This window comes from Corylus avellana, chromosome ca5 (genome assembly GCF_901000735.1).
Source record: "Corylus avellana chromosome ca5, CavTom2PMs-1.0".
NCBI lineage: Eukaryota > Viridiplantae > Streptophyta > Magnoliopsida > Fagales > Betulaceae > Corylus > Corylus avellana.
In genome coordinates this window covers 17241791-17254045 of record NC_081545.1, presented here as the reverse complement: position 1 = coordinate 17254045, position 12255 = coordinate 17241791, and the positions used below count along the sequence as shown (strand labels likewise).

At 35.2% G+C, this 12255-nt stretch overlaps 1 protein-coding gene across 1 annotated transcript; it reads left to right on the top strand.

Moving 5' to 3' along the window:
- The first annotated feature begins 1212 nt into the window (after window positions 1–1212).
- On the top strand, window positions 1213–4903 carry LOC132183337 (protein MAIN-LIKE 2-like). The gene is made up of 6 exons (XM_059596748.1): window positions 1213–1635; window positions 1780–1906; window positions 2030–2674; window positions 2779–2946; window positions 3032–3421; window positions 3513–4903. Exons 1-6 carry the CDS (start codon window positions 1610–1612, stop codon window positions 4554–4556), a joined length of 2400 nt encoding a protein of 799 aa, XP_059452731.1. The 5' UTR covers window positions 1213–1609; the 3' UTR covers window positions 4557–4903.
- The last annotated feature ends 7352 nt before the right edge of the window (window positions 4904–12255 follow it).

Below are 12255 nucleotides of genomic sequence, written 5' to 3'. Positions count from 1 at the left end.
TAGTGGAATAATTTTCCATTTGGAAATTTAGAAAATATTACCCCCTTTGGTTCTTTAACAACATAAAGGAAGAGAAAGGAAGCCAGTTCAAAGCGACTTCCTTTCTTGAGTACATTCATGTACATACTTTCTGATAGAGTTGTTACTTCTGTAGCTTTCCTGGTAGTGATATTTGTCTTTATTTCAGGAAATATTTGTGTGAAAATTTGGAGACAAGTTTCATAGGAAAAACTTTTCCTATGAAAACTTTTAAAACTTTTCAGCAATTGAAGAGAGTCCCACTATACAACTTGTCTCCAAATTTTCTTTTTTACTTATCAAAAAAGAAAATTTGGAGACAAGTTGTATAGTGGGACTCTCTTCAATTGCTGAAAAGTTTTAAAAGTTTTCATAGGAAAAGTTTTTCCCCAGCATCCATTTGTCTTAAGGAGGTTTTCAAGATAACTAGAGCAGCAGAAGGTTTTTTATGTTATTATTTTTAGAAATTCTTCATGGAATCAAAAGGAGCTCATTTCAGAAAAAAAATTGTGGTGTTAGGAGATACTTTTTCTTGATTAGAATTTAGAATACATAATGAATTTGCTTGTCTTTCAATATTTCAAGCTCATAATTAGAGAGCGGAATGCAAGGAGTATTGAAGATTGAGAGGCCTAGATGTTAGAGTTGAGAAATATATTGCTCCAATCACTCTACACATGGATAGCAAAGTTCAATCGTTTGCCCATTTCCAGTTTTTCTGTGTTCTTGAATTTTTGTTCTGCTTTTCCTATATAGTAGGGGGTTTCTCTTATATACTTTATGTGTACTAGGGTTGCATTTTTATGCACTTTTAATGAAATTGAATTACTTACTTATATATATAAAAGAAATCATAGCTTTTGCTCTTATTTTTCAATTTGCAATGTCCCCTCAAACTTTCTATTTGTGCAATGTACCTCCCAAACTATTATCGGGGTTGCAATGTCTCCCTTTTGCACAAAAAAAATTGATAAATGATAAAAAATTTAGGAAAGAAGACAAAATATTCAGAGAAAAAAAAAAAAAGGCAAAAAATTCATTAAAGAAAAAGACAAAAAATTCAGGAAAAATTATTATTATTTTTTTCTAAATTTTTTATCAGGGGTATTTTTGCGAAAGGGGGACGTTGCAATCTCAATGATAGTTTTGGGAAGGGGGCATTGCACAAATTAAAAGTTCGACGAGACATTGCAAATTGCTTTGTAGTTGGGGAGGATAAATGTACTTTTCCCTTTCTGTCTATATTCTCTGCTGTTGGATGTACATGAAAGAGCAAAACTTGATTTTCAATGTCCTAAATATTGTATCCTATTGGTTTTCTCTAAAAGCAAAACTTTACTTTAATGCAAGCTCGCATACCCTTGATTCTACATGAAAGTTATGCCGATTAACCCCAAAGGATAGCACAATTGGCTAGTAACCATACTTAATGAAGTGGAGGTCAATGTTGGAATCTCTCTACCGTCTTCCCTTCAGGTTAAATGCAATAAAAAGGGGGGAAAAAATAAAGTCAAGTGGATCTGAGTTCAAGCTTAGCCACATATTGTAAACTCGAGCTTGAGAGAAGTTTGAGCCACGTTCAAAACATTGAATGAATTCCTCTTTTGGAGTGTCATGGTACTGCATTTAAAATTTCTACCCAGTTACATGCATTATAATTCATTTTTATTTTGATTCTTATAATTGCATCAATCAGATTATATATGTTAACATGAGCTTCAAGTTAATTCATGGGTCTAATGTTTTCATTTTTTGCTTCAGTTTTTTTTCAGTGGTCCTGATGGATTTAGTAGTGATGGACCCCTATGCGACCAATCCTGGACCAGTTGATAGTTCCATACTCTATGATCAGGATAAACATGTGTCATCAGCAGTATGGGAAGGGCAGGTACAGCTTACCATCACAAAAAGCTTGATTAATTTTTATCTTTTTACTTGTGTTTTTCATCAGAGAAATCTTTTCAGTAGTATACTTACTGTATGTAATAATGCTTCATTAATGCATTGACAGGAGCGTGGTGCACTTAGATGTCACGAGCACACTTCAAAGCTTGATCAATGGACACTTACAACAAAACAGATTGAGTTGGTAGAGAAGGCTGGATTTGGCTACTTGAAATTGATTCCGGCAATTAGTCTAGACAACCCCCTTATCTCTGCACTAGTTGAGAGGTGGAGGAGAGAAACCAATACATTTCACTTGAATGTTGGAGAAATGACCGTAACCCTTAAAGATGTTGCACTCTTGCTTGGTTTGGCAATTGATGGAGAACCTGTAATAGGTATAACATACACCACGTGCAGCTCGGTTTGTGAAAAGTATCTTGGGAGAGCTCCAGAGTCTGGTTACACAAGTGGTGGAATGGTGAAGCTAAGTTGGTTGAAAGAGTTCTTTTCTCGATGTCCTGAAGATGCACCAATTGAATTGATTGAGCAGCATACACGTGCTTACCTTCTATATCTTGTAGGCAGCACAATATTTTCCACTACTACCGGAAATAAAGTCCCTGTCATGTATCTTCCATTGTTTGGGAATTTTGAGCAATGTGGAAATTATGCATGGGGGGCAGCTGCGCTGGCATTCTTGTATAGGGCCCTTGGAAATGCCTCTCTTAGATCTCAAAGTACTATCAGCGGCTGTTTGACTCTACTACAGGTTATTTTCATGTGCCTGTCCTTTTTTCATGTCCCCCTCCTTCATTGGTGCCTTTGGCCTCTAATGCATAATGCTGCCTTTGATAAATTGTAATACTTCTGCAGTGTTGGAGTTACTTTCACCTCAATGTTGGGCGACCAAAGCTCAATCATGATCCGATGCATGATCGCTTTCCATTTGTATTAAGGTGGAAAGGAAAACAAAGTGGCCCAACAGCAAACCGTGATGTAGTTTTTTACCGTAAGGCTTTGGATTCCCTGAAAAATTGTGATGTAAGTTTTCATATATGTTGCTCATCTCATATTCTTATTGAATACCTAGAAAATATTATGCAATTGGTATGGTGTTAACAAATAGGTGGAGTGGCTTCCTTACAAAAATATGGACAGTATGGTAATTCCTGAAGATATTAAAAGTACTCTAATTCTTGGGAGGTCCAGGACAATGTTGATATGCTTTGACAAGGCAGAAAGACATCTCCCAAATCGCTGCCTAAGGCAATATGGCATGCTTCAATCGATTCCAGAAGATGTGCAGCGATGGGAGAGAAAGAGTCGTGGCGTTGATGGTGGGGTTGACTTGTCAGGGAAAATGGAGTCGGAGCTTAAAGAATGGTTTGACCGACGACTCCATATTGTGGAAGGTGATGATTGTGCAGATGAGAGTGAGTACATGCAATGGTATCTGAGAATCACTCGTAAATTTGTAGGAAGACCTATTTCTCTTTCATCTGAGTTTCAAAGAACAGTAAGTCTCTGCTGTATCAATTTCTTTATGTTTGTGAGCAATTGTAAATAAATCTTATATGTTTAAATTATTTTTTGAAAAACTTTTGCAGAATGCTGGTTTGAGGGATATTGCGCACATAGCAGATACGTTCTCAACAAAAGGGTTGGATCCCCAACAAATTGAATCAATTTCAAGGATCAGATATATTGCACATGAGTGTCTGAGGGACCAAATTGGAGGTCCAGTCATAGTTTCAGCAAGCCCAGAAACTGAACTTGGGAAAAGGGTAAGAGGAAAAGAGAGGGTAAGGAGGAAGGGTAGTGGAAAACGTCTCCGGAAGGATGAACAAGTGCAGAATAATGAAGTTAGCGATGATGATCAATCACAGTTTGGTGGTGCTGCCATGGAGATTGATCAACTGCAATTAACCCATTCTGATAGAGAGGTGGATCAGTTGCAGATATGTCCTATAGATAGTGAAGTCAATGATTTGCAGCTAATTCGTGCAACAGATGAGGGTGAGAATGCAGAGCTTTGCAATGCAGATACTGAGGTTGAACATTCAGAGCCAGGCCATGCTTTGGGTGAGGAAGAAAATGTAGAACCAAGTCATGCAGCTGGTGAGGAAGAAAACGGAGAGCTAAGCCATGCAGCTGGTCTCGAAGAAAATGCAGAATTAAGCCATGCAGCTGGTAAGGAAGAAAATGCAGAGCTAAGCCATGCAGCTGTTAATGTTGATGATAAGCAGCTTCCTGAAGCACCTAAGGAGGTTGAGGACCCGCAGCTTTCTGAAGCAACGAAGCTGGTGAACGGCTCTCAACTTTCTAATGCAACTAAAGAGATTGGTGACTCGGAGCTTCATGACATAACTAAGGAGGTTACTGAAACACAGCTGTCCGTCGCAAGTAATGAGGCTGGTGACGAAAGTAAGGAGGTTGTTGAATCGCATCACTCTCTTGCAGCTAAAGTAGGTGATGCAACTAAGAAGTTTACTGAATCAGAGCTTTCTGTTCCAACTAATGAGGTAGATTATTCTCAGTTTTCAAGTGAGAATGATCCACAGACTGATAAAGAAGCATTAGATGTTGTTCCACCGTCATCTCCTGAAAATCGTGAAGATATTGCAAAGGGTGATTGCAGCGTAGTAGTATAAAATGAAGACTTTACCATGTGATTTTGTAGAGGTATTCCTGTCTCAATATGTAAAAGGTGTCCATATATATTGTGATGATTATAGGTATTCTCTCTCGTGCGTGACTGCACCTACAGCTCATGAATATAAATTCCATTTCATCATGACAGGCAGCCCAAGACTAACCATAGCAGTTCGTCTAAATTAGCTAGACATTGGGGCGAGAGTTAGAAGAAGCTTCTTTGTATGTGACTAGATAGGCTAAATCTGGTTGTGTTGGTCAGCGGAATGTTATAATGTTGTATTATTTGAGTAATTATGACATCTGATCTGATCTGCTCTTATAACATCATCTGTGGTTTTTGGAATTAGCTTTCGTTAGTGTGGAGATTGTTGGATATATTATTATTGTTTCATTAGAGAAGTGAGTTATGTTCCAGAAATACTTCGATGTAAAAGTTGGCTTTTATGCTGGTATCTGCTGCAATGGCTTTTGGAGTTTCCTCACAAACCATGGCTGTCAATGGAGGAGTTATGACTGTTCTCCCTCACAAACCTTGTGTCTCTCTTTTTTACATCGACTGCCAGAACAGAAAAACATAAAACCACAAGTACTGGGGAAAGAAATGTAAGGCAAAAGGGACCCATAAATGTGAATGCCAAGGGGCCATTTTTCTCAGATATTAAGAATCCTCTGCTCCTTTTAGTAGGTAAAATGACAAACCCTCATCGTTGATGAGGTGCCCTACTTGGGAGTCGCTTAGTCAGAAGTCAGTTTCACCTGGTGAATGGGATTCAATTTGCTCCCCACCCACCTATTTGCTCATCTCTGCCATTCAACCCAAAACCCTCGCTTTTCATTTGAATTTGGTCTTCACTCTTCTTGAGCTTCTTCTTTCTCAAGGAAGGGAATACCCCCAAAGCATCAGCTAGTTTATTTTCAATTCAGATCATGATCTCAGCAATTCATTAGTTTAAGTGCAATGCTTCCTTCTTATTTTATTTTATGTCCATAATTTTATGTGAGATTACGCTACTCTTTGTACTCATTTATTACACTTATTTCACACAGGCTGATGTGATATGTTTTAAGTGACTTTTCATATTAGCTATGTAAAAATAAAGAAAAATTACTTAAAACACATTACATCAATCAGTGTAAGATGGGTACGAAGAATATTACTCTTTTCTATGATGGGGTTACCAAGAAGTTAAAAAGGCTTCTGTTACTAATTAAAAATTTGAAAAATATTTTAGCCGAAATTGAGGTTGGAAACAGACAAGAATTACATTTCCCTTTTTATGGGATATGATTCCCATGGGGCTGAACGCTGATTGACATAAATGCATGCCCTTACTGTTGTCATGGAAATTTCAATTGCATATAGAATTCACTACAACAAATGGATTCACTATGCTGTAAACTTCAATTAAATAAATATGAACATGATGTTCTTACATATTAAATATACACCAAAGTAATAACATATGTGCGCGCCATAGGCAACACTGTTGCAAATATAATTAAAGTCTTAATTAATATAAGGGTTAATAACTTTTTTGGTATCTGAGTTTTCACTTTTTTATTTTTTTCACCCTGAGTTTTAAAACATGACAAATCTAGTACCCAACTTATGGACAAAAGACAAAATCAATACCTCCGTTAGTAATACATAATAAATGAACACGTACATATGCACAGGAAATAAAAGAAATTACATAGAAAGAGATAAACTAAACATGTTAGTATATCATGGTAAAGAGGCAATAGATAGCCTCAATCATATACATCAGGAGGCATAAGATTTTGAGCTGACCAGATCTTCTTCCTCCGTTCCTGCACATCCAACTATGCGATTGTGGATAGTACCATAATAACATAGGCAATTTAAGTGAGTCAACTGGTTTCAATAGTATAAGGATTACTGATTTCATTATGAACATTCATTGAGAAAATACTCTCGTCATATGTTTATATTAACAGCTAAAGAGATCTCCAAACAGAGACCATTAACACAACTGATAAGATAAGCATATGAAAAGTTAATAATATGTATAACTCTACGTCCATATATATATATATATACAAAGCAATCAAAGATATATATATATATATACAAAGCAATCAATGATGGATGCAATGACAATTTTAAATGCAGAATCTTATTTCTTTTCTTTCACTCGACTTATTTAGAGTCGACAGTCGGTTAACAAATATTTTTGGAGCAGACACTCCCACCATATAAAGCTTATTTATTTGTTGCTGGAAACTTATGGTCCTAGTTTTTATTTTTATTAAATATTTTACAGGAGCCTATGATCCTACTGGCAGTCATCTCACTCCCTGCTACTCATCAGCTTTGTTAATAAAATATTCATTAGTTACAACGGTATACACAATATTAGGATTTATGGGTGTATAAGCGGGGTAGTTATTAACCGCTAAATAACCACCTAAAATCACTAACCCGATAACTAGATAACCAGAAATAACCGCAACTGGATAACTGGATAACCGCCTAAGCTAGTTGTGGTACCGATTATAGGCATTTAGAAATCTGGTTAATAGCTGGGTAATCGGGTAACCGAATTTTTTTATATTATATTTTTGATAAAATTACTTTAAAACCGTAGATCCATAGTCGTAGATCAATATCAACATCCACTTTGAATTTGTAATGATGTTTTATGGAACCCTTGTAGAAGAAATTGGGTTTAGATTGATTTTGGATTTGTAATTGTTTTAAATTTTGTAGTATTTTGGATTTGTAATGTTTTGGATTTATGATTGTTTGAATTATGAATTAACATATATAATTCTCGGATCACATTTGAGATATGAGATATGAGATAAATCACAAATAAATAATGGCCTTAATACTTTAGTAGTTTTAATTAACTACTGAAGTATGAACATTGTTTCTCTTTTGAATTAACAAATTTGAAGTTTTATATTAAAGAAAAACATGATGAAATTATTTATGAAAACGGCTAATAACCAATTTATAACTGGTCTTCAGTAGCCACATAACCATCGGTTGCAGTTGCAGCTATTTAAAAAATGGAATACCGCAGCCATTCACACGCATACACTTAAGCAGTTGATAAATAAATTTGCAATTATTATATTATAAAAATTAGTATCATTTCTCAATAAGTAATTTATACTTACACTTCAGAACTCTCATAGAGTATCCTCACAAGTGATTACTGCAATACAGTTTCGTAAATGAGAGAGTAAATTAGTATAAAATTGCTTAAACCTATATTAACACTTTTGTCACTTTTGACTTTTACATAACTTACTATGGTGCCCTAATGTTATTTGGACAGTATAACAACTTATCAAAATAGGTAAATAATATAACTATATATTTTCATATAGGTATTACTAGTGGCGGATATAGGCAAGAGCATTAGCAGCAACTTTCTTTGATTTTTTCTAAGTTTAAAAAAACAAAACTACTTTTTACTTCCTCTATCAAAATATATTTTTGTTGTGTCAAATACCCACCTAAATTAATAGGCAAATACTTGGTACGTTTTACTCGTAAGTGCACAAGATCAAACGATAGTATAGTGCAGTAAGTACGAGATCGATCCCACGAGAATTGTTAATTTTGTTTTAGAATTGATAAAAATATCAAATTGTTACTAAATTGATATTGTGAAAAAAAATAAAAAGATATAAAGATAAATGAAAAGCTAAAGGTAGGGCTTTGATATCCATCACTAATCATACTTAGATAATATAACAATATGCCAATGATCCAATCATATTATGAATACTTAATATTTGCCAACCTAAGGGTATGGGTGTCTACTCCTTAAGCTATTGATTTTCTTAAGCAACGAATTAGGCATTGGTGTCTACTCTAATTATTTTCTTTATTAAAGGATTTAACATGGGTGTCTACTAAGTTGTTCTTTAAGAAATGATAAATTTGTGGAAATTGACAAACACATGAGGTCTAGGGCATGGGTGTCTACTCCTGGTTCTCCATGTTGATTAACCCAATAACCCGGTGTATATTTTTTTTGTTACTCTTATTAAACCCAAGACTCGACCATCCAAATTGATTTAATTAATTAGTCCATACCACATGCATATGTTGATTAGACAAACACATAGGAGGAATTCAAGAAAACAAGAATTAATCAAGTTAAGCAACGCAATATAATTATCACAAAAGCACCAATATTGAAATATTAAATAAGCATAATTAAGGCTTCAATCTAGCCCTCCTAAAGAGTTAGTTACACATAATGAAAATAAAACTAAAAAGAAAAGGGAAAGAAAGAACCGAAAACCGCTCCTAGAAATAGCCTCCAAATTCCTCCCCCAAAGTTGTGTCTATTCAAGGAGGATTATTCTCAAGGTTTAGAGGTGCTTTAGAAGTCCTTGTTACACTAGTAAACCTAGAAAATTCGTAGGGTTTAGTCCTATTACAAGTAGGACTTGGAATACCCTAATATGGAAGGAAAGGGCATTCTGGCCGCAGCTCATTGTTCTCCAGCGCACGGGTGCGATCGATCGCAGCTTGTGTGCGCTTGATCGCAGGTCTCCTGTGATCTATTGCACTACCAGAGCCTTCAGCTTTTCCCAAATTTGCTCTTTAAGCTCAATACTTCTAGGTTTTCTTCATTTTCTTCCGAAGGCCTATAAAGACATAGAAAATACAGAAAAGGAATAAAATGGCATACATTAACAACACTAAGGAATTAACACATATAAGTTTAAGGGCAAAAATATGAATATTTTGGCACTTAACACACCCCCAAACTTACATATTGCTTGTCCCTTAGCAATACAAGAATAAAAACAAAATGAAAAACAGAAAACAAAAAGACAACTTCATCTTTCGTGAGATGTATGATCGCATTTAGCATATACTAAACCCCTAGGAATTTCTTAGAGGACGAGTGAAGTCTTGTGAGGGTTTTCCAGAAATGTTACCCACAAACATTATGCACAAGTTCATATTATCCAAAATTAAGGTATCACTCAAAATAATGATTTTCATTCATTAGCAAACTTAAAAAGATAAATTCTATCTTCACAATGAATTGGAATTTTAAAATTTAATCACTTACAAAAGACATGTAAGACATCACAGGTTCGAAAACAGTGTAAAGTGAACTAGCACATAAATATGAAGCTTCGAATTATTTCCAATGAGCAATGTCTCAATACCTCAAAGTTCATTGAAATCCCTATTAGAATGAACAACAATAGCATATTTTTTTTTTTTTTTCATTTTATTTTTCATCAGGTTGTGCAATGTTTGGTTCCCTTAAGCTTTCTAATTGACCCATGTATCAAGTATTAAGTCAATGACTCTCAAACCAGATGGTTTTAGGGCATTAAGTGTAAAGACACCCGTAGGACTTACTAACTCAAGTCAAAAAGGCTACGAAACCAAACTAACCATGACATTAACCAAATCAAAATTCTTCACCTTTTGACGTGAACACTCAATGCTTTGAGGCAAGAGGTCCAGTTATTTAGTGAAAAGCTTATCAATGGTCATCATTTTATTTATTTATTTTTATCACACACACACACACACACACACACACACACATAACACAATATATATATATATATATGTCAAAGTATCCTTCTAATAGATAATCCAGTTACCCAAGACATAGAAACACACACATCAAACTTTTATGTCATACCTCACAAATTATGTGCTAATGTGCTTGTGTAAGATTAGATCAAACATGTAAATTCTCAATTGTCCTAAGTAAGTAACCAAACTGAAAAACTCAATTATTAGATCATATGTTCAAAATTTTAAGCTCACCAATGAACTCAAATCACAATTTTTAAGATCAACCAAAATTTTAAGACAAGCAAGATTATACATTTTTTTTTTCCTTTTTCTTTTCACAAACAACAAAAAATAAAAAAAAAAGGGATTTTTTTTTTTCTTTTCATAAACAACAAAAGATAAAAATAAAATAAAACTGGGACAAAGTGTGATTAAAGTGTCTCTCATACCCCCAAACTTAAATTACACATTGTCTTCAATGTGTCTATAATATGGAAAGAATTTACCCGGGATATGGGCAAAATTGTTTGGAATAGCATGGCTCATAGCACACCCCCAAACTTGGACTGAAGCATACTTGTCCCTGCAAAATAAAACACTAAAATAAAAAAAAAAAAAAAAAAAAAAAACTAAACTAAAGACAAACATAAAAATAAACAAATAGAAAGATATAAACTATGGGGTGCCTCCCATGAGCGCTAACTTTAACGTCTTCAGCCAGACTATGGCACTTTAAACTTGAAGCACGAGTCTTTTCTTCTCTTGCACCAAAGGAAATGAATTCTTCTTATTGCAAAATGCTTCCGAATGTCTATAGATCGGAGAGGACCACTTTGAGTTTTCTTAAATAGTTTCTCATCCGAGGGGAATCATGAACTGGAATAAAGTAGGAGGAAAGCTCAGGAAGCTTCTCTATCTTGATGTCCTCAATTTGCTCATGTGGTAGCTCTAACAGACTTCTTTCTTGGCCTCTAGATGTTTCGGGAATAAGAGCTAATGTTAAAAAAATCTTAGTGCTTTCTTCTTTTTCCTGATGTGGCTCCTATGGAACTTCGGTTTGCTCCTCCTTCCCCTCTTCAACTTGATTTTCAACCACCTCTTCACTCCTTAGTGTGACAGATTGCGTATGATAGTAGGTGCGCTCTTCCTCCATGTATTGTCCATTGGGGTTTTCCATCAACTGCTTTTGACACTCTTCTTCTTGGTATTGTTGAGGCCAATTGATGGGAGATGCACTCAGCTCCTTGACCAATTGTCCCATTTGTGCTTTCAGTCTTTGAATGGCTTGATCAATTCTTTGAAATGCTTGATTAGTTCTTTGAAATGCTTGATTGGCCCTTGTATTGATTTGTTTTTGATCAGTCATAAATTGCTGTTGCGAAGTTACCAGGGTGTGTATCATACTCTCCAGTTTATCCAGCTTTGATTCTTGCTCTTGATTTGCAGATAAATACAAAGGACAAGTTTCAGAAGAATGATCAGAATGAGAACATATGGCACATACCTAGAGTTGGGTGGCTGGCTGAATAGGAGAGATGTTTTTAGTAGTCATGGAGTTTACAATCATATTTAATGTCTACTGCATGGCAGCCATCTGATTTTGTATTGGTGGAGCTGATTGAGAGAAAAATGAATGATCATAGAACTGCAGATATGATTGATGAAGCAGTTCATTAAATTGTGGAGCATGATTTCTAGGAGCTTGAGCTTGCCACGGGAAATTTGACTATTGGCTCCATGTTCGGTTGTAGGAATCAAGATAGTTATCGTTCTCCTGTCTAGAGAACGATGTGTTCTTATGCCCATTAATTTTGTTAGAAATTTGTCTCATTGTAAGACATTCTCTAACATGGTGATAAGGGTCATGGCATAATGAACATGGTCCATGGGGTGTCGGAATACCTCCCCACATGCGTGAAATTAAAAATAAAATAATAAAAAGTTAAAATAAAAAAATAAAAACGATAAAAAGAATACTTACTAATATGCAGATTCGAATGACCCTGCATGAAACAATAGAAAAAAAAAAAATCAGATCTATAATTAGTATAGTAACTGTGCTGCTGTCCAGATGTGCGATCGATCGCTCCGTGAGGTGTGCTCGATCACACCTCTGGAGGCAGAATAGTACTGCTGAAAAACTTAGAAAAAGAGAAAAA